We start from the raw sequence: 25,624 nt of genomic DNA on the forward strand, positions 1-25,624 counted from the left end.
AAAGCTTCGAAAGGGAAAAAGGACAACCCCGCTTTCCAGGTTAAGCAGGTGGATCTTCAGCTCCGCTCTCATCTTCCAGCAGCTTTTCCTCCATCCATCCATCCATCCATCCATCCATCTATCCATCCATCCATCCATCCCACCCTCCCTCCATCCCTCCCCGGGCACGGAGGGGCACGAACCCACCCCGCTTGCTGGCCCATCTCCTGGCGGATGCTCCGGGCTCTCCCGGAGTCTGTACCTAGTTTGTATATGTATAAAAATTTGAAAATTGTTTTGTTTTTTTTTTTTTTAATTATTTTTTTTTTGACTGCTGAAATAAAGCATGTGAAATGATCCAACAAACCTGGGGTGCTCTTCACCAGCGGCTCTTGCTCTCGTGGGTCAGGGTGGGGGTCCTGGGTGAGTGGGTGGGGTGCGGTGGGGTCGGGAGCCCCTCATCTCTGCTCCTGCTCTCATCCCGGCTGCTCCCGCTCTGCTCCCGCCGCGCTTCTGCACTCCCGTCCTGCCCGTCCTCCCACCCCAGCGCGGCCCCTGCCAGCCCCCGCCAGCCCCCCAGCCCTCCTCCCCCTCGCTCAGCCCCCTCGCTGCCCTGCGGGGGGAGAGGAAGGAAAGGGGGAGCCACCCCCAGTAGGGCGGGTGGGGCTGGGATCTGGGGGGCAGAGCTGCTGTGCACCCACCGTGAAGGGGACCTTGGTGTGTGTCCATCCCCCAAGTGCGGGGAGAACTGGGGACGCGTGGGGGGCAGCAAGGGGAGGAAGGGGGGCTGGGGGACAGCCTATGCCAGGCTGGGGGCACCCAGCACCAGGGTGCCCCCCCAAAAATGAAGAGGAGGGGGGTGGCACGGACATTGCAGCTGGGCGCGGGAGGGCACAGGGAGATGTGCTGAAACTGGGGCAGGGGGCTGTGCTTGCCCGGGGCTGCAAGAGGCGTGTGGGTGCCACGGTGCAAGCCCCCCACACCCCTGCGGGTGCCCCCCAGATGCCAGCCCCATCCAGCTCCTGCTGGTGCAAAGGGAACCGGGCGGCCACCAGCAGCACACGGGCGTGCCAGGGTGGCAGTGCCCACCATGTGCCACACTCACCGCTCCGAAGGCCCCTTTGCGGTGGGCAGGAGCGAGACCCCAGCAGCACCGTGGGGGCTGTGCAGGCAGGATGGGGCCTCAGTGCCGCCTTTCTCCTCGCCTGCCCCAGCCGTCAATGGCTCCCCTTGTTCCTCGCCAAGCCCCTGTGTTTTCCTAACCCCCACCCTGGCGCCTGCCCCACACGAGGGGGGGGGGATGCTGTGAAAGAGGCTCTTTCTTTGGAGGCAAGGGGCTGAGGCTGGGCTGCGGGGACCCCCTGGGGGGACCGGGGAGGGGTTATGGGGGTGCTGAGCGGGATGCCCAGGTCTGCGCGGTGGAAGGGGCGAGCGGCTGGAGCAGCTGGGGGCTGCAGGCGGAATCCTGCCAGACGTGGGCACCCAGGTGAGCTGGGGGCTGTTGGGATGCCCCAGGGTGCCATCGCGGGTCCCTGGGACTGTGTCCATCCCCCCCCCACTGTCCCTGGCCCCTTTCCCTCTGCAGGGCTGGGGGGGGAAGCAGGGTGGCAAGGTTAGTCCAAGCCTTTGGAGGGAGATGTGCAAGTCTTTCGGGGGGCCATGGGTGGAGCAGGGTGGGAGCAAGGGCAAGCAGGGCACCCAGATAGAGCAAAGCAGCTGAAGAGGGGGGTGGAGGGGAGCAGGACCCTCCCTGCAACAGGAGGAACAGACCAGGACACCCCCCCCCCCCAGTGCTCAGCATCCCCCCAGCCTCAGGGTACATCCAGGGATGGGGCAGAGAACTGGCAAACTCAATACACTGCGTCCAGGAGCCCAGCAGCAGGTTGCACCCCAAAACCTCCCTCAAACCCCGTCCTCACCCTGGGGCCACCCCAGCCACCAGGGCCAGGCTGGGCTGCTTGCAATGGGCCAAAAATAAAGCAGAAAAGCCACATCTCATCACTAAACAGCCACTTTATCAGCCAAAACCCACCCCACAGCCCCCATCCCACAGCAGGGACCTTGGGGGTGGTGTCACCCCTGGGAAGGCAAAACCAACACAGCCTCCCCCTCACCTGGAAAACAGAAAGAAAACAGTTTACTCCCTCCTCCCCCAGCCAAAAAGCAGAAGAGCTCTAGTGCTTCTACAGCCCTTATTTAAGGATTTCATCAGGCCAAGCGGGGCAGGGGAGGCTGGAGAGGAAGGGGCTGGGATGCATGTGTTCTGTGTTGCCCCACTGATGCAGGTGGATCCTGATGACCCCCCCAGGTGCTGATAATCCCCCCAAAATGCTCCAGGCAATAACTGGGTGGCAGGCAGAGCCCTGCTGGGCAGGCAGATCCCTGACTCGGCTGGGTTCTGCCTGCTGCTGGGCTTTTGACCCCTGCAAAGTGCCCCCAAAAGCATCATGACACCCCTTTGCTCATACCCACCCCTGGGGTTGCCCTCCCACCCTGCCATCATCCTGGGTGTCACCCACCACCCTGGCTCACTGCGGGAGAAGGGGGACACAGGCACCATCCGGAGGACCAGGCATGGGGTTGATGCGTTGACCCGTGCGGATGTTGAACATGGGAAGGGTGGAAAGGGGCCGTGGGACATCCCGGCTGCGAGCCATGTGCCTCAGCTCCTCTGTGTCACCGTGGATGGTGGTGTGGTGGACCAGCTGGATGCTGAGGGGCAAGAGGACAATTGGGTGCTGTGCCCGCGTCCCCATATGCTTCCCTGGTGGGGGGTGCGGCTTGAGGGGGTCTCTGTCTCCCCATTATTAGGGTTTGTCCCACATCACTGGGGTCTGCTCCCCATCACTGGGGTTGGTCCTCCATCACTGGGATCTGCACCCCACCACCGGGGTCCTCCTTGCTGGTGTTGAGTCCAGCCAAGGCTATCGCAAAAGCAAAACAGCTCTTGTGCTCCAGCTGTGCCTGTGGGGGGTTACTGGGGGGGCGAGGCATGTGGAGAGGAGGAGGGGGGCTGGGGGGGACCCTCTGGGATGGGGAGACCTTTAGGCTCCACCACCTCCATAAAATTCCCCAGACAGGCAGCTGCTTGCTGACCCCTCCCCATCCCTGTCCCCAATGGCCCTCCCCCCTCTCAGCCACAACAAAGCCCCCCACCAGGAGCAGCCCCCCAGCACCCGCCCGGCTCAGCTGGGTGCAGGGACTTACTCAGACGTCTCCAAGTCCCGTTTTTGCCTACAAAACAGAGGAAAAAGGGGAATGAAAAAATAAAGATGGTGAGAAGGGCTCTCACCACTCCCAGGTTGTCCTGGGGCCAGGACGGCCAGAGAAAGGGCACCCGGCTTGGGGTGCCCATGCCCTGGCTGGGGTGGGGGGACCCCCACCCTGAGTGTGCTCCCCCAACTCACACTCCCTCCCTGCGGCAGCACATGAGGTGGCCCAGGAGCAGGCAGAGCAGTGCGGCCACCGCCAGCGGCACCAGCAGCGTCACCAGGTACCCGGGCAGCAGGTCCTGGGGGGGCACCTCGGTGGGGGGCTGGAAATCCCCACCCTCCTCCAGCACCCCAGAACCCCACACGGGTCCCAGCGCTGTTGGGCTGGGCCAGACCTGCAGCTGCAATGGGGTGATGGTTAGGGGAGGTGGGGGGTCCCCATGGGGGTCATTGCAAGGGGGTGGTGGGGGCGGGGGTCTCACCAAGGTGAGGTTGCACCAGCGGATGGTGAAGTGGGGGGCGAAGGTGTCGTAGCAGGAGGCGAGGGGCTGCTGGCCCAGGCTGCAGCGGAACCGGCTCTGCGGTGAGGTGGCCGCTGCCAGGCACGATGAGAAGGCACCACGGGAGCCCACCTTCACGTACACCCTGCCAGGGTGGGGGGCACTGGCTGCAGGTGGCCCCCCCCAGACCCCCACACGGAGGCTGGGGGTCTGCCCAGGAGCAACCCCAGGACCCCCCAGGTCTGCCCGTACCCCTCCTTGCGCCCCTCGATGGGTAGGGGCACGCGGCCACCCCGGTCCAGCGTGGAGGTGACATTGATGACATGGAGGTCATCCCGCTCCCAGACGCCGGCCGTGGCCTGGAGGAAGATGTCCCGCATGGCCGCTGGCAGCAGCTCCTCCACGTTCCTGTTCCCCACCAGGAACTCGCCCTGGTACGGCGGCTCCCCACCTGTGGGGACATGTGACACTGATGGGAACACCTGGGGGGGCTTCGGGGCACCCCAGTGTGGTTTTGGGGTGCATGGCCCGTACCTGGAGCAGGAAAGATGGTGATGATGAGGTGCTGTGCCGCTGTCTCGTAGGTGTGCCGGTTGTATGCCAGCACCTGCGAGCAGAGGAGAGACCCCCGAAGATGCCAGCCCCCAGCTCCCCATGTCACCCTCTGGCACGGGGCCGTGAGGTGGGCACCTACCTCGATGGTGTGGGTGCCCACCTCCGTGGCCATGGGACAGCCATAGAGGTAGCCCGGCTGGTGGGGGTCACGCTGGATGTACCGCAGCCACCGCGGCAGGTCAGGGTGGTCCTGGAGGTGGGCTTGGAAGGTGATGGGGGCAGCTGTGGGACACACAGACAGGTGGGGATGGACACAGACATGGGGACACGCATGCCATCAGGCTGTGCTGCGAGTGGACCCCTGCCCTGCAAGCAGGACCCCTGCCACAGGGGTGGGGGATGAAGGGATGCTGCTCCCGGGTGGGCTTAACAGCCTGATGGGACGGTGGGGTAGATGGAGGGAGGGAGGGAGGGATGGAAGGGTACCATCCTGAAGGGAGGGAGAGGGACAGATGGTCCAGCTGGGGTCATGCCTGGTGGGGAGCAGGCATTAGCTGGTGCCCCCCATTAACAGTCCCAGCCCCCTCACAACTGCAGGACCCCCCCCTTGTCCCCACTCCCCTTGGCCTGGCCCTCACCGCCATCATCCTCGTGCCCAGTGAGGAAGGCATCCTGGAACAGCTCCCGCTCCAGCTCATGGACGAAGATGGCTCCGGTCTCGGAGGAGACGCGGTGGTTGGGGAGGACGTGGTGGTTGGGGAGGGTGGGCTGGGACTCCCCCAGGGCCATGACTGTGGCAGGCACAGGGCTAGAGCCGGGGCTGGGGAACATGGCTCCTTCCCTGCCTCAGTTTCCTCCTTGCCCAGAGACCCCAGGGAGACCCACAGGTGCCCGCAGACCCCCCTGGGGACACCGGGCTGGGGCAGAAATGTGTCCCTGCAGTGCCAGGCATCCCGAGACAGCAGGGTGGGCGATATTTAGGAGCTGGGGGGCGACAGGGGCAGGGACAGGGATGGGGACAGCACCCTCCCTTGCCCTGGACCCATCACGGAGAGCTCCCACTTGGTGTGTCCCCCCCGCCATCCCACACCCAGCTGGCACCAGGGACAGGACGGCTTTATTTAGCTCTGTCACGTTCAGCCCTGTCCCCGTCCTGTCCCCCCGCCACCGGCAGCCCCCATCCCCACCCTCCTCTGGGGGTCCCCCCATCCCCTCCCCGCAGGGGGTCCCCCCAGCCTGGCCGTGTCCCCCCCGGGGGCAGACAGGGCTGCCACTCGCCTGCCAGCACCCAGGCGCGGAGCAGCTTGGGGGCCTCCATCTTCGCTGCCACCTCCGGGAGTGGGGCCAGGGCTGATTGACGGAGGCAGCGGGGCTGGCCTGGTAGGGGTGTTACAGGGGGGTCCGCCTGGGGGGGTCCCACGCGAGGCACCCCACCGGGGCCACCTCCTGCCACCAAGGCCCTGTGGCACCCAGCCCCTCCAGCACACGGGGAGCACTGGGGCTGCCCGGAGGAGGGGTCCGGTGGGGTGTCCCCTGGGTGGGCTCATCCTGGTGCCCCTCCAGCACACGGGGAGCACTGGGGCTGCCCAGAGGGGGGGTCCGGTGGGGTGTCCCCTGGGTGGGCTCATCCTGGTGCCCCTCCAGCACACGGGGAGCACTGGGGCTGCCCGGAGAGGGGGTCCGGTGGGGCGTCCCCTGGGTGGGCTGGTCCTGGTGTCCCAGCTCACGGGCAGTGGGATGGCAGTGGGGGCTGGGGCACAGCGGGGTGGGGGGATACCTGGGGACAGCTGAGACCCCCGCACATGCGTGGCAGGCGGCCTGCCAGCATCGCTGCTCTGCACACGCGTGTCACACCGGGACAGGAGCACGCGTGTCATATGCGTGTGCGCCCGCACGGGACTGCTTGGCAGGACGGACCGGAGGGTGCCGGGACACCGGGGGGGCTGGCGGTGGCGGGGGGCCAGACCCTCTGGCGGGGCTCGGGGGGCATGGCTGGTGGTGGCGGAAGGGGAAGGGGGTGGCCGTGTGGGGAGACGTCGCACCGCAGCGCGTCACGCCTCGTCACGCCGCGTCACGGACAAAGGGCCGCGAGGCTGCGTGTGGCGGCGCGGGGCATCCGCAGGGTCCTGGTGCCTGCGCGCTCGCTGGCCTGGGGGAGCAAGGCAGCCCCCCACCGTGTCCCCCAGCCCCGGGGTGCTGTCCCGCAGCAGGGACCCCCAGCATGGCCCCCAGCTGTCGGCTCTGCCCCCCCCCCCCCCGCCCGGTGCCCAGTGGGAAGGCAGCAAACCCACCAATAACCGCCCCCAAATATCCCCCGGGTGGTGCAGGAAGGCAGGGGAGCCCACTGCGCCCCCCCGCCCCCGGGTACCCCTGCCTCAGTTTCCCCTCTGGGTGGAGCCGTCGGGGGGGACGGGGACGGGGGACGGGGACGTGCTGCACCCCGGAGATGGATTTATGAGGACAGAAAGTAAATAGGGGTCCCGTGGGGACACCTCGAGGTGGAGGGGTGTTGGGCACGGGTGTGGGGATCCCGAGGGATGGGAGCAGGGGGACACAAGGACAAGGCTGAGGGGACACAGGGAGGAGGCGCAGGGGGATGTGGGGACAGAGCCGGGAGGGGTGCAGGGACAGGACTGGGGGACGTGGGTACAAACTGGGGGTTAAGGGGATGAGATGGGGGGATGTGGGTACAAACTCGGGGGGGATTAAGGGGATGAGATGGGGGGATGTGGGTACAGACTCAGGGGGGATATGGGGACAGGAGGGGGGAACACGGGGACAGGAGGGGGGGGGCATGGGTACACACCCGGGGGCTATGGGGATGGGACGGTGGGGCATGGGTACAAAAACAGGGGATGTGGGGACAGCACGGAGCATGGAGGGAGGAGGGGGTAGGGGCAGATCCAGGGGGTATGGGTCGCAGACGGGGGTGGGGGTGGGGGTACGGGACCGAGGGGCCATCGGGACCAGCCCGCGGGCCACGGGGACAGACCGGGGGGCCCAGGGGCAGAAGCAGGCGCGGTGGGAGGCAGAGCCGGAGGGGGACACGGGGACAGACCGGGGGGACAGGGGCGGAAGCAGGCGCGGTGGGAGGCAGAGCCGGAGGGGGACACGGGGACAGACCGGGGGGTGGCACCACCCGCGGGCCGGGGGAGGGGGCCAGGCGGCGCGGCACAGCGCGGGGAGCGCGGGCCGGGGGGCGGCGAGCGGGGCCGGGGTCCCGGCGGTGGCGGCGGCGGCGCCGCTAAGACCCAGAGGGCGCTGCGGGCAGCGGGGCGGGCGGATCGCAGCCGCCGCGGCTCCATCGCCGCCACAGAGAAAGGGGAAGCGGAGGGGAAGGGAGGAGGGAGGCAGGGCCGGGCCGGAGGGCCCCCCCGGGATGGACATGGCCTGACCGGGCCCCGCAGCCCCCCGCGGGCCGGTGCAGGTGTGCGGCGGCCCCCCGCGGCGCCCCCTCCCCACGCCGCGGCAGGCGGCGAGGGGCCGCGGCGGGCGGGGGGAGCGGCGCTGGCGGCGGCGGGCGATGCGGCGCGGCCCGGGGCCGGCATGCTGAGGACGGAGGCAGGCGGCGGGGCGGCCGCCGGCGGGGGGGCTCCCTCCGGCGGGGCGGCGGGCGGCGGGGGGCTGCGGAGCGCGTCCCCCCACCGCAATGCCTACGAGGCCACCATCCAGGCCCTGGCGCCCACAAAGGAGGCTGACGGAGAAGACGGCAAGAAGAGCCGGGGTAAGAAGTATGGCTCCAACGTCCATCGCATCAAGAACATGTTCCTGCAGATGGGGACGGCGCCCGGCCCCGAGGGCGCCTGCGACCTGGCCAAGGCCAAGGAGAAGCCCGTCCGCCTCTCCTTGCCCCGCGCCGGCAGCCTCAGCGAGAGCATGGACCAGGGCAGCCTCCTCAAGCTGGGCACCAGTGTCTCGGAGAGGGTCAGCCGCTTCGACTCCAAGCCCGACAAGCCCTTCTCCAAGCTGCAGGAGACCCGCAAGATCTTCGAGAGGAGCCCGCAGGAGAAGGCCACCACCACCAAGCTCTTGCTGCGCAAGGAACGAGCTGGCTTCCAGGACCGTAAGCTGGACGTGGTGGTGAGGTTCAACGGCAGCACCGAGTCCTTGGACAAGCTAGACACCGAAGCCGTCTCGCCCACCGTCAGCCAGCTCAGCGCTGTCTTCGAGAAGGCCGACCTCCGAAACAACCTGCACAAGGCACCCGGGCGAGCAGGAGGACCGCTCAATGCCAAGGTGGTGGGCAAGCGACCCCGCGTCTTCTTGCCAAGCCCCGAGGCCGGGCGGCTGGGTGATGGCCACGCTGCCCTGGCCCGCAGCCGGCCGCCGGAGGAGGAGAAGGCAGTGGGGAAGAGTGGCCGGCCGGCGGAGAAGGAGACGGCTGCCCCACGGGTGCAGGAGGTCTGCAAGATCAAGCCGGTGGAGGTGGAGGAGAGCGGTGAGGCTGAGGAGGAGGAGGAGGAGGCGACGGTGGCAGGCGAACCAGTGCCTGCACCCCAGCCGGCTAAGGGGGCCGAGGGTCAGGTGCCCACCGCTCCCCGGCTGGAAGGGGGCTTGGGGGCAGCTGCAGGCGAGGAGGGCGTCAAGGGCGAGCGGGCGGAGGAGGGCGATACCTACGAGGAGGCCAAGAAGGAGGACTTCTCTGAGGCGGACCTGGTGGACATAAGTGCCTACAGTGGGCTCGGGGAGGACTCGGGGGGCAGTGGGCTGGAGGAGGAAGAGGAGGCTGAAGGGCTGTACGAGCCCGAGTCAGGCTGTGTGGAGATCCCTGGGCTGTCCGAGGAAGAGGAGCCTGTCCCCAACCGCAAGATCCAGTTCAGCACAGCCCCCATCCAGGTGAGACTGCCTGGGGATGGAGGGGCAGCTGCGGAGGGGGGGCAGCCTGGGGTGGGCGGCAGCTGGGGATGAGGGGTACCCCAGGGTGGGTGGATGACCCCTGGAGGGGACTGGTGCCAGGGACAGGGATGTGGGGTGGGGGTCTGTGCTCCCCCCCCCAGCCACAGGGCCTGGCATCCCGCTTGGCCGTACTCTTGTGCTGGGGGAATGAGGGCGGCCACCCAGGCCTGACGAGCTGGCTAATGAAGGCCCCTGCCCTGGCATGGCACAGCACCCCCACCAGCGAGGGGTCCCCCCGGGGCCGGTGTGATGGGGAGGGGTGGTGCTGGCACTCACTGGAGTGGGCCATGCGCAGCACCCGCTGCCAACCCACTGCCATGCCTGGGACGGGCCAAGACCCACCCCATATTTTGGGTGGGGATGCCCGAAATATCTGGGTGCAGGGTGCTGGGTGCCGTGGCTGCACCGCCACCCTCTGCCCGTGGTCCCCTGTGGTCCCTCGGTGCTGGGGATCCTCCCAAACCGCGGGTCCCCGGGGATGAGGTGGCAGTGGAGGGGCTTTTGCCCCTGCCCATGGGCCCAGCCCAGCACCCAGGACTGTTTCGGGAAGTGGAGGAAGGGGAAGTGTCTTGGCGGCATGGCCGGGCGGGGGTAGCATCGCCCGTCTCCCCCGTTCCCTGGCTGGTTTTGGGGTCCCCATCTGGGATGCTCCCGTGGCGATGGGGTGGGAAGGGGCCGTGCAGCTATTTCGGGGTGTTCTCTCCTGCTTGTATCCCCCCAACCGGAGAAGCAGCGATTGCTTTGTGCCGGAGCTGGGTTATTTTTAGAGCTCGGCCTATATTCTGGCTCTGAGTCAGAGCGGGTGGGTGGCCCCACCTGGGATGGGGGGACGGGGACCACCGTGGCCCGGGCAGGGGACAGCAGTGGCAGTGTGCTGGGTGGCTGCATGCTGGGGGGAGACTTGGTCCTATGGGAGCCTGCCAGGCCAGCCCTGGGGAGGGTGTCCCCTCCATGGATGGGCAGCTGGGCTTTTTGGGGTGCCCTGTTCGCCCCAGCACAGCCTTTAGCCTCTTGCTTTTGCCCACATTCCGCTTCGGGGTGATGGTTGGGGTCCCACATGAGACGGTGGGGAGGGAACCTGAGCGTCTGAGCACTCCAGCTTCCCCCTTGGGTGCACGGGTGATGCTGAGCCCCGCAAACCTGCTGTAGCGGTTAGGGCCAGGAGCACTGGGGACCCCCACCCAGTCCCAGCGCGGGCCCCAAGGTGGGCACCCTGCACCCTGAGGTGGGGCACACATGCTGCCCCTTCCCCTGGGCTTGTGCTGGCTCCGGCTGCTTCCCCCTTGGAACCTCCTCCAGGCCCCTGGCACATCCCACCCCCCCCAGACCTGGAGACAGGGGTGGGGGGCACAGCAGGATGAGCCAGGATGTGTGCCTGCAGCTGTGGGCTCAGGTGCCTGCAGCACCCCGGGGACTGTGTGTGGACGGGGTACGAAGGCATGTCCCCTGCCCTGCTCACCCCCAGCACTCCTGGGAGCCACCCGGGTGGATCCTGCCCATCTGTGAATGTCACCGGGCTTTGTGCGATGGCCCTTGACACTCATCCCTTGTACCCTTTGTTGCGAGGCTTTCACGCTGTGGTCTTGTCCCTAATCCACTCGCCCGGCGGCATCACCAAGCTGGGGCCCCTCTGGAGACATCTGCCAGGCTCTGTGCCCGGCCAGCCTGTCCCCATCTGGAGGGCTGCTGGCAACCCCCCAGGGTGCGGGGAAAAGGCACCCCACTCCTGGCTCTGGGCTGGGGACGTTGTCCGACCTCAGTGCCTGGCACAAGGGCACCCAGCCCAAGGGTGAGTGTGGGGTTGCCCCCAGCCCCTCCTGAGCTGCTAACTCCTGTGGACCAGGTGTGGGAGGGTTTAGGGGTGCCCCATGATGGGGGTCAGTGTCCCCCGGGATTTAACACATTAGAGGACCGTACGTGTGTGGTCCCGACTTCCTTTGCCTTCCGTCGCCCCGCTCTGGCTCGATGCCCCGTGCTGGGTTCCGTCCCTGGCCTCGGATGGGGCTGCCACGAGGCCTCGGCAGTCCCAGGCGTCCCCATCCCTGCTCCCTTGGGACTGAAGGTGGCTGGGGACCTCAATGTCCCCAGACCCAGAGGACAGGGGCAGCCCCAGCCCCAAGGCTGACCCCTCCTCAGTGCCCAAGCACCCTGCAAGTGAAGCCTGATGGGGAACAGTGGGCCTGGGAGGGACAGAGACCTGGGCACAGGGGTGGCCCATGGACCCCCGAGGCCTGCAGAGTCCCTGGTGCTCCCTGTGCCCAGGCATCCCTCCAGGCGAGCACAGGGAGGTGGAAACTGAACCTGCCAGGTGGAAAATGAGGGGAATAAACCAACCCCCCCAACCCCCACACCTAGGGTGGGATTTACCTCTCCCAGGGACAATGGTGGGTTGGGGTCCCTGGGCTTCAGGCTGGCAGCTCAGGCTTGGATGGAGGTATCCAGGCAGGGGTAAGGTGCAGGGAAGGGCAGAGGTGAGGCTGCCCTGAGAGCAGGGCCCTTCCCTGCTCCCGTGGGGCCGTTTGGACCATGAGAAGGTGGTGGGCTGAGAGCTGAGAAGCCCCTGACTAGGGAAGGAGAGGGGAGGAGCAGGGGAACAAGCCAATTGTGCTCACACCAAACTGTGTCACAGAGCAGCCAGTGCTTGCACACACCATCCATCCATGCATCCATGCATCCATCCATCCATCCATCCATCTATCCTTCCATCCATCCATCCTTCGATTCATCCATCCCTCCATCCTTCGATCCATCCATCCTTCCATCCATCCACTCATCCATCCATCCATCCATCCATCCACTCATCCATCCATCCATCCATCCATCTATCCATCCATGCATCCACCCATCCATCCATCCATCCATCCATCCATCCACTCATCCATCCATCCATCCATCCATCCATCCATCCATCTATCCATCCATGCATCCATCCATGCATCCATCCATCCATCCATCCATCCTTCCATCCATCCATCCATCCATCCATCCATCCATCCATCCACCCATCCATGCATCCATCCATCCATCCATCCATCCATCCATCCATCCATCCCTCCATCTATCCTTCCATCCATCCATCCTTCGATTCATCCATCCCTCCATCCTTCGATCCATCCATCCTTCCATCCATCCATCCATCCATCTATCCTTCCATCCATCCATCCTTCGATTCATCCATCCCTCCATCCTTCCATCCCTCCATCCTTCCATCCATCCAGCTATCCATCTATCCGTCCATCCAGCCATTCATCCCTCAGTCCATCTGTTCATCCCTCAGTACATCCATTCATCCATCCATCCATATATCCATCATCCACCTGTCCTTCCAACAGTGGGCAGGGCATGGCACCATCACTGCTGCCAGGGCCACCCCCAAACCATCTGAGTTTCCTCACACTCCCCCTCACTCTTGGGGGGGGATTCTCCAGTATCTCACAGGCTCAGTAATGCCCCCCATGCCCCTTCCCAGGGCTCCCCCCACGCCGGGATGCCCCCTCGGGCTGCCGGTGCTGTGGGTGGCTGCGGTGCTTGTCTGCCCCATCCCGGTGCCTCGCTGAGCAGCTCCCTCCGCCCTGGCAGGTCTTCAGCACTTACTCCAACGAAGACTACGACCGCCGCAACGAAGATGTCGACCCCATGGCCGCGTCGGCCGAGTACGAGCTGGAGAAGAGAGTGGAGCGGCTTGATCTCTTCCCTGTGGAGCTGGAGAAAGGTGGGTCCTCACTCTGTCCCGCGCCCCAGCGCCCCTGCGGCACCTTGGGGACGGGTTGGAGGTGACTCCATTGATGTTGGGTGGCTGCTGCACCCTGCCAGGACACAGCTGTCTGTCTCTGCAGACTCCGAAGGGCTGGGGATCAGTATCATTGGCATGGGCGCAGGGGCCGACATGGGCCTGGAGAAGCTGGGCATCTTCGTCAAGACGGTGACAGAGGGTGGGGCGGCCCACCGGGATGGCAGGTAAGGGCTGCCTGGCCCCAAACACCCACCACGGTCCCCACTGCCGCATGCCTGTGGGCTTGGCTGGTGATGGAGAAGCTGGTGTGGGAGCAGGCAGATGTGCCAGATGTTCCCTGGGGTGGGAGATGTTGGGGAGGTGGGCAAGGGGTGGGCCCGTTGCGATGGTCTCCTTGTCCCCAGGATCCAGGTGAACGATCTCATTGTGGAGGTGGACGGCACCAGCCTGGTAGGGGTGACGCAGAGCTTCGCCGCCTCCGTCCTCAGGAACACCAAGGGCCGTGTCCGGTAGGGCCCAGGGCTGGGGTGTTTGGGGGGCCGGGGGACCCCCCCTGTGCACCCTGCCCCATGGCCTGTCCCCAGAGCACCCCAGCTCCCAGGCTGGGCTGTCCCCCTGCCCCAAAATACCTCTGTCCCTCCAGTCCCCATGCCCACTGTCTGCCCTGTGCCACCCTAGTGCTCTCTGCCCCCCCCCATCATCCCAGCATCCCCTCAGCGCCCCAACTCATCCAGAGGCCTCATAATTCCCCCCCTGGGATTTCCCCCCAGGAACACTGCCTGTCCCAGCAGGGATGTCCCCTGGTTGTGCCACCTGGGCGTCCCCTGGCTGAGCCTTCCCACTGTCTCCTGGATGTGCCACCTGGGTGTCCCCGATTTGGCCCCCCCCCCGTGGTCAGAGCCCCCCACCCCCGGCTGAGCCCTGCTGTCCCCACAGGTTCCTCATTGGGCGGGAGAAGCCAGGGGAGCAGAGTGAGGTGGCGCAGCTGATCCAGCAGACGCTGGAGCAGGAGCGGTGGCAGCGGGAGATGATCGAGCAGCGCTACACCCAGTACACCGAGGATGACGAGGAGGTGAGTGGGACAGCACCCACCCAGGAGGGGACAGATGTGGTTCCCCCACCCCATATGGGGCTGGTGATTCAGTTTCCTCAGGTGGGATGGGTTTGGGGTGTCAGGCTGGGGACCACCATGTGCCAACGCTAGTCCATGTCCTCTGCAGACGGGCGAGTACGCTACAGATGAGGAGGAGGAGATGAGCCCCATGTTCCCCAGCGGGGAGATGGCCATTGAGGTGTTTGAGCTGGCCGAGAACGAGGACACACTCTCCCCTGTGGAGATGGACCCTGAAAAGCTGGTGCACAAGTTCAAGGAGGTGAGGAGGGGACGGGGGCTGCCAGGGGAGCGTGTCCACACATGGCAGCATGTCCGCGTGCCCCATTTGAACACCTGGCTTCTCTTGCAGCTCCAGATCAAGCATGCCGTCACCGAGGCCGAGATCCAGCAGCTGAAGAGGAAGGTGAGTGGGTGACCTGGCTCCCTGCGGGCAGACGGGACCCCCTTCCATCTCCCTGGCCCCCCCTGGGTCTCCATCTCCCCGATCCCCTCTTACCTCCCCACATCTTCCCCAGCCCTCTCACCGTGCCGCGCTGTGCTATGCCGTGTCATGCCTGGCCATGCCATGCCGTGCCGTGCTGTGCCGTGCCGTGCCATGCCTGGCCATGCCGTGCCGTGCCGTGCCGTGCTATGCCGTGTCATGCCTGGCCATGCCGTGCCGTGCCGTGCCGTGCTGTGCTATGCCATGTCATGCCTGGTCATGCCGTGCCATGCCGTGCCATGCCGTGCCGTGCCGTGCTGTGCCATGTCATGCCTGCTCCCTGGCCATGCCGTGCCGTGCTGTGCTATGCCGTGTCATGCCTGGCCATGCCGTGCCGTGCCATGCCGTGCCGTGCTGTGCTGTGCCGTGCCGTGCCGTGCTGTGCCATGTCATGCCTGCTCCCTGGCCATGCCGTGCCGTGCTGTGCTATGCCGTGTCATGCCTGGCCATGCCGTGCTGTGCCATGCCGTGCCGTGCCGTGCCATGCCGTGCTGTGCCGTGCCGTGCCGTGCCGTGCCGTGCTGTGCCATGTCATGCCTGCTCCCTGGCCATGCCATGCCATGCCCTGACCCTGCTGTCCCCCAGCTGCACTGCCTGGAGCAGGAGAAGGCGCGCTGGCGGGCTGAGAAGGCCCAGCTGGAGCAGAGCGTGGAGGAGAACAAGGAGCGGATGGAGAAGCTGGAGGGGTACTGGATGGAGGCACAGAACCTCTGCCAGGCTGTGGATGAGCACCTCAAGGAGACCCAGGCCCAGTACCAGACCCTGGAGCGCAAGTACAGCAAGGCCAAGAGGCTCATCAAGGAGTACCAGCAAAAGTGAGGGCAGCACTGGGCCCTGGGCACCGATCCTCCCTGGGCGCAGAGCATCCCCCTGGGCATGGACCCTTCCCTGGGCACTGACCATGCCCTTGGCATGGACCCACTCGTGGGGCACTGACCCCTTCATGGGCGCCCTTTGCCCTTGAGCATGGCCCATCCCTTGGGCATGAACTGTTCCCCAGGCACAGACCATCCTCTGGGCAGAAACCCATCCCTGAAAGCACCAAATCCTCCCTGGGCACCCTCCGTCGCGCGGGCAGGGATCTTCCCCTTGACATGGACCCATCCCTGGGGCACCAACTCCTTCGTCCCTGGGCATCCCTCATCCGTGGGCATGGACCATCCCCTGGGCAGGGACCGTCCCCTGGGAGATCCCCGGGCACCACCACCCCACTGAGCACGGTCCCTCCCTGTCACCCGGGGTCCCCCCTGACCTGCCCCACCTCCCGAGGGTCTCCCCGGTGCTGGGTGTGGGTGACGTGCACCCATGTGCTGGCCCCCACAGGGAGATAGAGTTCCTGAAGAAGGAGACGGCGCAGCGGCGGGTGCTGGAGGAGTCGGAGCTGGCGCACAAGGAGGAGATGGAGAAGCTGCAGGAGAAGGTGGGCACTGGGCGCCGGGACGCGGGCTGCCCCTGAGCCCCCCGGGCACGGCCGGCCCCAGCCTCGGCCCCGCCACCCAGCCCGCTCCACCAGCCGCTCCTGCCACGCCGCCGTCGCGGCCCATGGGCTCCTGTCGCCGCTGGATCCCAGGATGGATCACAGCAGATCTGCTCAGGCACCGGCTCCTGCCAGCCACTGGATCCCACGCCGGGTGGTAGCGGAGTTGCATGGGGCGCTGGCTCCCCTCCGGACTGAGCTCCGGCTGCTGGATCCCATGCCGGATTGCGGTGGATCTGCTTTGGGTGCCGGCTCCCACCGGATTGTGCTCCTGCCACTGTGCCCTGCACTGGATCGCAGTGGATCTGATCGGGTGCTGGCGAACGCCCGATCCTCCTCCTGGCACTGGATCCCACACTGGATTGCAGTGGATCTGCCTAGGGTTTGGGTTGCAGTGGATCCTGCTTCAGGGTCTGACATCCCATAATGGATCAAAAGAGATCTTGGGCACTGGATCCCAGGCTGCTTGTGCGGGATCATGCAGTGGTTCCTGGTAGATCTGCACAAGGCACGGTCACACTTGATCCTCTGGATCCCATGCTGGTCATGTTGGATCCCACAACAGATCGCACTGGATTCCATGCTAGCTACACTGGATCCCCCCCAGCGTGTGGGACCAGAGCTGTGCTGGGTCATAGCAGATCCTCTGCGGGGTTGGTGGATCCCCCAGGATCCCGCAGCACCTGCCGTGAGGGGCAGCGGGGGGCCAGCACCTGCCCAGCTGGGGGGCACCAGGGTGCAGGCGGGCAGCAGGGAGGTCCCCTGGCCCCCAGCAGAGCCCCCCAGTCTGCCCACCCCTGTGCCCTCCTCCTGTCACCCCCAAAGCATCCCCCGATGTCCCACAGAGACTCACCCCCAGCCTGCCAACAGCCCCCCTGCCCGCCCCTGTGCCCCCAGCCCTGTGCCCCCCCAGCCCCTCCCCGGCCCTCCAGCACCCTGTCTGTGCTGGCCCCCTGCCTGTCATCCCCCCTTTATCCCCCCAGCCCTTCGTCTCTGCCCACCCCAGCTCCCCTGTGTCCTGACCCCCTTGTCCTGTGCGCCCTCCAAGTCCAGTGTCCCCCCCCGTGTCCCCCCCCATGTCCCCATCCCTATGCCCTCATCCTGTCCCCCCCGGCCACATGTTCATGCCCATGTCTCTGCCCACACCCGTGTCTCCGTGTCCCCGTGTCTGTTTCCCCTTCCCCTCCACCCCGGCCCTGTGCCGCCCCCCGCCCCCCTGTCCCCCCGCTGAGACCTCTCTCCCCTTTGCTGTTTTTCAGATCTCCGAACTGGAGGCCAAGCTGCAGACTTTGAAAAATTCCAACCCGACTTAAACCACCCTCAAACCACAGCGATTTGGGGGGGGCTTCTCTCCCCCAGCCCTGTCCCCGTTCCCTCCCCCCTTCCCACCAGGGAGGAGCCAAGACCCCCGCCAAAGCCCCCTGGTGCCCCCCACTCCCCCCTGGGGGCACAGACAGCAAAGGGGGGAGCAGGGCACGTCTTGTGGGGGGGGGGGTGGTGTCCGGGGGGGGTGGGGTGGTGCGGACACCCCGCGTTCGTGTCTGTGTCCAGTGTGAGTCTCGTGGTGACGTGATGGACCAATTGGGGCGGGGGGCATGCCCCCCCCCCCCCCGGCCTCCCCCTTCCCTTCAACTTGACCCCCTCTTCCCCCCCGGACACAGAGCTGGCACCCCGGAGAGCTGGCACCCCGGTTGGACGCTGTTGGGGGGGGGGGAGGGCAGACAGAACTGCCCCCCCAACATGTGAGCCATACTGGGCAGCGAAGCGGGGGTATGCTGGAAGCGCCCCCCTCTCCCCCCCCTCTCCCCCCAGCTCTTCCTCTTGGGACTCACCTGGAGCACCGGCTGGGAAGGGGCTGGTTGCCTTTGCCCCCCCGCCCCTGCGGACTTACCCCGGTCCCACAGCGAGGTGCCCCCCTCGGGTTCTGTGCCTGGGACACCACGGACCTTCGCCATGGAGGGGGGGACCCAAGGTGCCCCCCCACCCCACCCCACCCCACCAGTGCCACCACCACCGGGCCAGAAGGATCCCCTCAGCCTTTGCCAACCTCTGCAGTGGGCATGGGGGTGACACCAGCCCCTCCGCGACCCCCCCGGGGATCTGGGGGCTTCCTGGTACCCCACTGCAGGGGCACGGCTGGGGGGATTGCCCCCAGGGCCCCCTAGCACCTGCCACCACCCTCCCCAAGCCCAGGGCTTTCGCCTTCCCTGGGGGCGGGGGGAATAATGCACAGGGGTCCTCCTCCAGGGTGGGGGCGATGCTCTTACCCCCCCAACTGTAAATACCTCCCCCCCAATAAATCACAGTATTTCTCTGGGGCTGGGATGCACCCCCCCACTGGCCAACCCCAGCTGGGTAGGGGGGTCCCAGCCCCTCGGCCCAGGGGGAATCCCTTTATTTTCGTTTCTATTTTGCCCCCTCGCCCCTCCCCCCCAAAGTACCGAGTCTCCGACAGTAACTGGATGTGGGGGCAACTGGGAGCCAGAGCTGGTTATACTGGGAGGGGGAGGAGGAGGGCACGGGCACGTGGGAGGGATGGGGTCGGGGTGTGTGTCCGACTGGATTGGAGCCACTTGGGGGGGGGGGGGGAAGTATTTAAGTGGGGGGCGGGGAGGAAGAGCCCCGGGGGGGTGCTGGGGTTATTTAATCTCACACGTATACCTGTGGGTGTATATACTATATATATATGTACGTATGTATGTACTGGTCCTCGTTTTGTAATGCAGCGTCCATGCATCCCGCCAGCCCCATAAACGGCCTCAGCGTCGCCCACGCCTCCTTGTCCCAGGCGGGGGCAAACTGGGGGGCACTGGGGGGACTGGAAGGGGTTGGGGGCACTGGGAGGGGTTGGAGGCACTGGGAAGGGTTGGGGGCACAGGGAGGACTGGGGGGTACGGGGAAGGATGGGGGGCATTGAGAAGACTGGGAAGGACTAGGGGGCACAGGGAAGGATGGGGAGGACTGGGGGCTACTGGGAAGGATTGGGGGCACTAGGAAGGATTGTGAGGCACTGGGAGGACAGGGAAGGACTAGGGGGCATAGGGAAAAATGGGGGGCACTGGAAGGACTGGGAAGAACTAGGGGGCATGGGGAAGGATGGGGGGCATTGAGAAGACTGGGAAGGACTAGGGGGCACAGGGAAGGATGGGGAGGACTGGGGGCTACTGGGAAGGATTGGGGGCACTGGGAAGGATTGGGGGCACTAGGAAGGATTGTGAGGCACTGGGAGGACAGGGAAGGACTAGGGGGCATAGGGAAAGATGGGGGGCACTGGAAGGACTGGGAAGAACTAGGGGGCATGGGGAAGGATGGGGGGCACTGGGAGGACAGGGAAGGACTAGGGGGCATAGGGAAAGATGGGGGGCACTGGAAGGACTGGGAAGAACTAGGGGGCATGGGGAAGGATGGGGGGCACTGGGAGGACTGGGAAGGACTAAGGGACACGGGGAAGGATGGGGGGCACTGGGAGGACTGGGAAGGACTAAGGGACACGGGGAAGGATGGGGGGCACTGGGAGGACTGGGAAGGACTAAGGGACATGGGGAAGGATGGGGGGCACTGGGAGGACTGGGAAGGACTAAGGGACATGGGGAAGGATGGGGGGCACTGAGAGGACTGGGAAGGACTAGAGGGAACAGGGAAGGATGGGGAGGACTGGGGGTACTGGGAAGCATTGGGGTTCACCGGGAAGGATTGGGGGGCACTGGGAGGACGGGAAAGGACTAAAGAGCATGGGGAAGGATGGGGGGCACTGGGAGGACTGGGAGGCACTGGGAAGGATGGGGGGTACCGGGGGGCACTGGGAGGCCAGTGTATCCATGGTGGCAGGGGAGGGCCGGGGGAGGCGGGGTGCGTGTGTGTCCCCGTGCCCGTGCCCTGGCCCCGCCCGCAGGCGCTGTCCCTTCAGCACCGCCGCCCGCGCCGCGCACCGGGGCCGGGCCGGGCCGGGCCGAGCCGGGCCGGGCAGGGCGGGGCGGCTGATCCCGGCCCCCCCCCCCCCCCCCCCCCCCCGCTCCCGGCCGCTTCCGGGTTCCTGTCCCCCCCCCGCGGCCCCCGGCCCGGCGGGGCGGCCCGGCTCCGCAGCGCCCTCCGCTCGGCTCGGCTCGGCCCGGCCCGGCTGCCCGGCGCTTCCCCGGCGCCCTCGGCCCGGCCCGGCGGCGGGAGGTGCCCAGGATGCCCGAGGAGCGCGGGTGAGTGGGGGAGGGGGACGAGGGACCTGGGCGTAACCCCGGTACAGCCCCATCCACCGGACAGCGACCCCGGTACAGCCCCACCCCCGGTACATCATCCCCGGTACATCATCCCCGGTACAGTCCTACTCCCGGTGCAGCCCCATCCCCCGGTACAGCATCCACGGTACAGCCCCATCCCCCGGTACGGCCCCATCCCCGGGTACAGCATCCCCGGTACGGCCCCACCCCCGGTGCAGCATCCCCGGTACGGCCCCACCCGCGGTACAGCAGCCCCGGTACGGCCCCAGCCCCGGTGCGGCCCCAGCCCCGATACAGCATCCCGGTACCGCCCCAGCCCCGGTACAGCAGCCCCGGTAGGGCCCCATCTCCGGTACAGCATCCCGGTACACCACCACCCCACCACCCCGCGACGGTACTGTCCCCTGCCGGTAACGTACCCGCTCCCGGCACTGCCCCCAGCACCCCCCCCCCCCCCCAGCCCAGCCCCCCTTCCCAGCCCCACACGACCGCGCTGGCCCGGCTCCCTGGGGGGAGGGAGGGGCTGGGGGGGAGCTGGGCTCGGATCTGCCCCCCCTCACCCTGCCAGCCCCCACCAGACTGCCAAGGCATGAGGTCCCACACACACACACCCCGGAGAGACCCCCGAACACCAGGGATTTGGGGGGAAGGGAGAGAGATTTAACCCCTTCCCAGCTGCCCTGCAAAGAGCATCCCCACACCCACCGCCCCCAGCCTGCTCTTGCCCCACATGCCCCCGGGGGGGCTGCCCTCCACGAGCGGGGGAAGGTATGTGCTGCGTCCTGCTCCCTCCCCAGTCCCTGCCCCCCAGCGCTGTGAGGCTGTGTGAATGGGGACACTAGGAGGGGGACACCCCCTTCCCACCCCTACGCACAGAGGGTTTGCGTGCACAGGGGTCTTAGTTCCCTCCTCGACTCCCCCTCACCCCCCTCCCCTCGGCATGGGGTGCCCCCCTCCCTGACTGTCCCCTCTGTCCCCAGCTCTGTCCCACCATGTCTGTCTCCAAACTGCAGGACGTGGATGAGGTTTTCGGTGAGTCCCCAGGGGCCCGTGGGGTGCAGAATCACCCATGGGTGCTGCCCCCACGGGTCCCCACCCACCCCAAGTGTCCTTCTGCCTGCCACTGCGAGGGAGGGGGACCCCAGAGCTGGGCCTGAGGACAACATGTACTTGGAGACAGGCATGGGGCATGCAGTCACCTGCAGAGGGACACGTGTGGGGCAGGGGACACACATGGGGCAGGGGACACACATGTGGCACAGATACACACGTGTGGGCTTAGGGACGTGCATGGGGCAGGGGGACATGGGGACACAGGGACACATGGGGCACACAAGGATGTGGGTGTGGGCACAGTGATGTGCACAGGGTGACACAGACATGGGGAGACAGCAGGGGACACTGCCCAGAGCTGCTCCTCGGGCTGGCGTTAGGGTGCAGGAGGCTGTGACAGGGCAGGAACATCAGGGACATCCCAGTGAGACTCTGGACAAAGCTTTCTTCCTCCCGGGTGCCAGGGACACTCTGTCCTTGGGGACACCCCACTGCTCCTCTCCCTGTGCCAGGGCATCTCTTTGAACACTTCTCTCTGTCCCTCTGTCCTATGTCCCCTGTCCCACCCCACCGGGGTGCCCCATCCATCCATCCACATCCCCCACTGGGATCCCCCACCCATCCTTTGATTCTCCTACCTTGTCCCTGTGCCCTGCTGTCCCTCTGTCCCCTCTCTGCCGGGCTGGCCTTCTCTGACTGTCTGTCCACGTCTCCCTGCAATGTTCTCCCATCCCCTTCTCCCTGCCCCTACCCGGCCATCTGTCCTTCCATCCCCGTCTTCACTCATCCATGTCCCTCCATCTCTGGCCTTATCCCTCCCTCCCTGTCCCTGTCCATCCTCTGCCCTTTCCCTTACCTGTCTGTTCATTCATCCATCCACCATCTTCCCTCTCCCTACCTCTCCACCTGTCCATCCCTCCATCCCCACCTCCTCATCCCTACCCATCTGTCTGTCCATCACCTTTTCCTAACCTGTCCATCTGTCCACCCACCCTTCCAACTGTCCTTCCCTCGTAACTCCTTGTCCCTACCTCTCCATTTGCCTGTCCTCCTCCTCCTCCCTATCACCATCCCTCCCTCCCTCCATCCACCTCTTCCCTCCCCCCCCGTCTGTCTGTCTCTCTCTCTCTTTCTCTCTCTCTGCCCCGGTCTCTCTTTCACCCCCAGATTTTACCGCTGTGGTTCCAGAGACGCCGCGCTTGGACAGCAGCCTGCAGAAGGCCCGCGCGCGGCTCCTGGCCAAGGGCCGCCGGCACCGGCCATCCCGCTCCCGCCTGCGAGACAGTGCCAGCTCCACCGAGGGCGACGAGGGGCCCGAGGCAGCGGTGAGCCCAGGGGGCACCAAGGACCCAAGGGCAGGGTTGTGGGGGGATGCCTTGGCTGGGAGTAGGGAGGGGATGGGGGACACCCCGGGAGGGGCTGCAGGGGTTTGACACCCCCCCTCCCCCAATGCCGTGTGCCCCCCAGGGAGCCAAGGGCGATGGCAGCCCCCGGCCCCCTCGCCCTTCTCCCATGGTGCTGACTTCTCCTTCGAGGTGGGGGCAGTGTGGTGGGTGCTGAGGGACCCCCCAGCCTCCTCGCCCCCCCTCAGCTGCTACCAGCCCCTCACCAATGCCTCGTCCCAGGAGGGGCTGGCGGGCACCCCCTTGCCCCAGCCCTGCCACAGCTCCGACAGCTCGCCCGGCTTCGCCCGCCGCGACGCCCGGCCCCAGCGGCACAGCGAAGGTGAGTTCCCCGGACCCCCCCCAGCTGGGGGGCATGTGGGGACCCTGGCACCCATGTGGGAGGCAGTGGGTGATGCTCCCGTCCTCCTCCTGCAGACGACAGTCGGGACATGAGCCCCCCTGAGCCGGCCAGCCCCACTGTGGGGCTCGATAAGAAAACGCGGAGGAAGTTCTTGGATTTGGGGTGAGACCTGGCCCTGGGCGGATGGAGAGAGGGAGGGACACAAGAAAGGATGGAGAAGGGATAGAGATGCAGGGCTGGAGAAGGGATGGAAAGAAGCAGGAATAGATGGAGAGATGCCTGGAAGGACATGGATGCCTGGAAAGAAAGATGGAGGGGTGCACAGAGGGAGGAGGATCCTCTGAAGGTGATGGAATGGTCTCCGAGGATGCATGGGGGTGGGGACCTGGGAGCCGTGGGGGCAGCACAGCCATTGGGGCACCTCACTCCCTGCCAACCTGGCTCTCTCCCACCCAGGGTGACCCTGCGCCGGGCATCCTCCAGCAAAAGCCGAAAGGAGAAGGGCAGCAACCGCCTGTCCATGGGCAGCAGGTGAGAGCCCCCTCTCCGGGGCAGGGGGTGCTTCCTGGGGACGGCCCCAGCGCCCTAACACAGCTCTGTCCCCAGGGAGGTGGTGGAGGGTCCCAGCCGCCCCTCAGGGTCACCCTTCCTGCCCTTCTCCTGGTTCTCGGACAGTGCGAGGGGCTCAGCCTCCCCCGGCTCCGCATCACCCACCGGCTCCCCCCGGCATGAGGGGCTCAGCCCTGCCAAATCTGCCTCCCAGGTCAGTGCCCAGGAATGGGGGGCTCCTGGCCCTGTAGGGTGGGTGGGCATAGGGGAGGGTATGGGAGCCCTATAGGGCCAGGGAGCTGTAGAGAAGGAGGTTGGTGCTCCTGTGAGTTAGGAGCTATAGGAGAAGAGGTTACAGTCAGCTATAGGAACTGGGGACAAAGCCCCATAGGGTCAAGATAGCTATAGGGGAAAGGTATCAAAGCTTTATGGTCAAGATAGCTACGAGGGGAGCTCAAAGCCCCAGAGGAACCCTCTCCCCATAGGGAGAGGGTTCAAAGACCACTAGGATCAAGATGGCTTTAGGGGGGATCAAAGCCCCACGCAGTCTGGGAGCGCTATAGGGAGCCAGAGCCCTTTGCGGGGGGGTGCTGGGGGGCTGCAGGCTGCTCTGGGGCAGCGGGGCCAGCCCTGCCCTCGCCCCTCCTGCTGCCCCAGGACTCGACGCTGAGTGAGGACTCCCCACCGCCCAGTGCCAGCCCACGCCTGCCTGGCCCCCCCCCCCACCAAGTGCTCCTACCCCTACCACACCCTGTCACAGTCCTCGGACGAGGTGAGCCTGCGCTGGGGGTGCGAGGCCGGGGTCCCTCCCCACAGGTGCCATGGGGATCCCCCGGTAACACCCAGCCCCTGTGCCCAGTTCCTGGATGAGCCCCCCGGTGCGGCCGCAGGCTGGACGTGCCAGCAGGTGGGACAGTGGCTGGAGAGCCTCAACCTGGAGCAGTATGTGGAGGAGTTCTCGGCCCATGGTGTCGATGGTCCACGGCTCCTGCACCTCGATGGTGCCAAGCTCAAGGTATGGGGCTGGGGGAGCCTCTTCTGCTGGGGTGCAGGGGGTTCCAGGTACCCCAGCAACCTGAATTATAGGGTAAGAAGTTCAAGGTATCCCCAGTGGGCAGGAGGTCTGTCGGGGATTCTAGGCAGAGTTCTAGATACCCCAACGGGCTCATCACAGGGTACCTAAAATCTCTTGTCCTAACTGGCTGCTCCGCGGGGCAGGAGGTGGGGGGAGGTTCCAGGTATCCCAACAGACAAGTCAAGGAGTCAGGACGTTCTAGGTACCCCAAGGGGCTGGTGCACAGGGGACATAAGGTACCTCAGCAGGATGACCCTGAGGACAGGCAATGCGGGGGGCTCCAGGTACCCCAAGGGGCTGGTCCGTAGGGCAGGGGGGTGTTGGCACCCCATGGCCACGGGGGAGGTCATGTCGCCCCACTGCCAGCGCCACTGTGCCGGCAGGCGCTGGGCGTGGGCAGCTCGCAGGACCGCGCAGTGCTGAAGCGGAAGCTCAAGGAGCTGAGCCTGGCTGTGGAGAAGGAGCGCAAGGCCCAGGAGAAGGCGGAGAAGCAGCGGGAGAAGCAGAAGAAGAGGGACCAGGAGCAACGGCGGAGCTAAGGGGGGACCAGGAGCATCCCTGCACCCCATCCCCACCCACAGCCCCCGGGATGCCCTGGGGACACCCAGCTCCAGCACAGCCGCTGTGGCCACACGGCCGCTGTGGCCGAGGGACAGCGATGCCAGGCTGAGACAGGCACGACTGCCCCCTCTGCACCCCATGGGCACAGTCTGGGCCCCTCACAGGCCCCTTTTCTGGATGCAAAAGGCACATTGGACCCCCCTCCCTCCCTGTCCCATCACCCCCAACCCGAGGGGTCCGGAGGGGTCACAGCCACCCCTCTCACCCCGGCCCCCAGCATGGTGTGGCACCAGCTGAGGACAGTGCATGGCCTGACCCCCTCCAGATGTGCACACCCCCCAGGTTGGGGTGTGGGAAGTGAACGCAGAAACCCACCCCCCCCCCCCACGAATATGGCACCCCGGAGGACACCCCAGGAAATAAAAGGGTACTGAGGGCCAGTGCAAACCAGTGCGACCAGTGCGAGCCTGACTGGGATGGGG

General features: G+C 66.3%; 3 protein-coding genes across 5 annotated transcripts; 2 read left to right on the forward strand and 1 right to left on the reverse strand.

The window, feature by feature from the left end:
* Nucleotides 1-1,974: 1,974 nt before the first annotated feature.
* Nucleotides 1,975-6,636, reverse strand: LOC308055435 (alpha-sarcoglycan-like). Of its 3 annotated transcripts, none has more exons than XM_080369367.1 (11): nt 6,024-6,636; nt 5,525-5,623; nt 4,885-5,037; nt 4,386-4,528; nt 4,226-4,298; nt 3,944-4,142; nt 3,674-3,836; nt 3,387-3,592; nt 3,187-3,213; nt 2,512-2,691; nt 1,975-2,093 (listed from the first exon to the last, which is right to left on the reverse strand). In XM_080369367.1, exons 1-11 carry the CDS (start codon nt 6,121-6,123, stop codon nt 2,090-2,092), a joined length of 1,347 nt encoding a protein of 448 aa, XP_080225493.1. In that variant the 5' UTR covers nt 6,124-6,636; the 3' UTR covers nt 1,975-2,089. The 3 variants fall into 3 exon arrangements, with proteins under 3 accessions (XP_080225493.1, XP_080225492.1, XP_080225494.1); XM_080369366.1 differs by having other exon boundaries at nt 2,499-2,691; nt 6,024-6,628; XM_080369368.1 differs by having other exon boundaries at nt 2,499-2,691; nt 5,525-6,166.
* Nucleotides 6,637-7,419: 783 nt separating this feature from the next.
* Nucleotides 7,420-18,401, forward strand: LOC308055567 (neurabin-2-like). Its single transcript, XM_080369688.1, has 10 exons — nt 7,420-9,082; nt 12,722-12,854; nt 12,979-13,099; nt 13,280-13,384; nt 13,812-13,947; nt 14,096-14,248; nt 14,339-14,392; nt 15,056-15,285; nt 15,794-15,890; nt 17,207-18,401. Exons 1-10 carry the CDS (start codon nt 7,793-7,795, stop codon nt 17,258-17,260), a joined length of 2,373 nt encoding a protein of 790 aa, XP_080225814.1. The 5' UTR covers nt 7,420-7,792; the 3' UTR covers nt 17,261-18,401.
* Nucleotides 18,402-19,937: 1,536 nt separating this feature from the next.
* Nucleotides 19,938-25,592, forward strand: SAMD14 (sterile alpha motif domain containing 14). The gene is given in 11 exon segments (XM_080369689.1): nt 19,938-20,137; nt 21,139-21,190; nt 22,379-22,536; nt 22,837-22,936; nt 23,032-23,119; nt 23,414-23,488; nt 23,564-23,720; nt 24,164-24,213; nt 24,215-24,278; nt 24,366-24,521; nt 24,965-25,592. Coding segments are annotated over 10 exon segments (1,044 nt in total). The 5' UTR covers nt 19,938-20,137; nt 21,139-21,150; the 3' UTR covers nt 25,121-25,592.
* Nucleotides 25,593-25,624: the final 32 nt, after the last annotated feature.

This window comes from Falco punctatus, assembly GCF_963210335.1.
Source record: "Falco punctatus genome assembly, chromosome: 19".
NCBI classification, from domain to species: Eukaryota; Metazoa; Chordata; class Aves; order Falconiformes; family Falconidae; genus Falco; species Falco punctatus.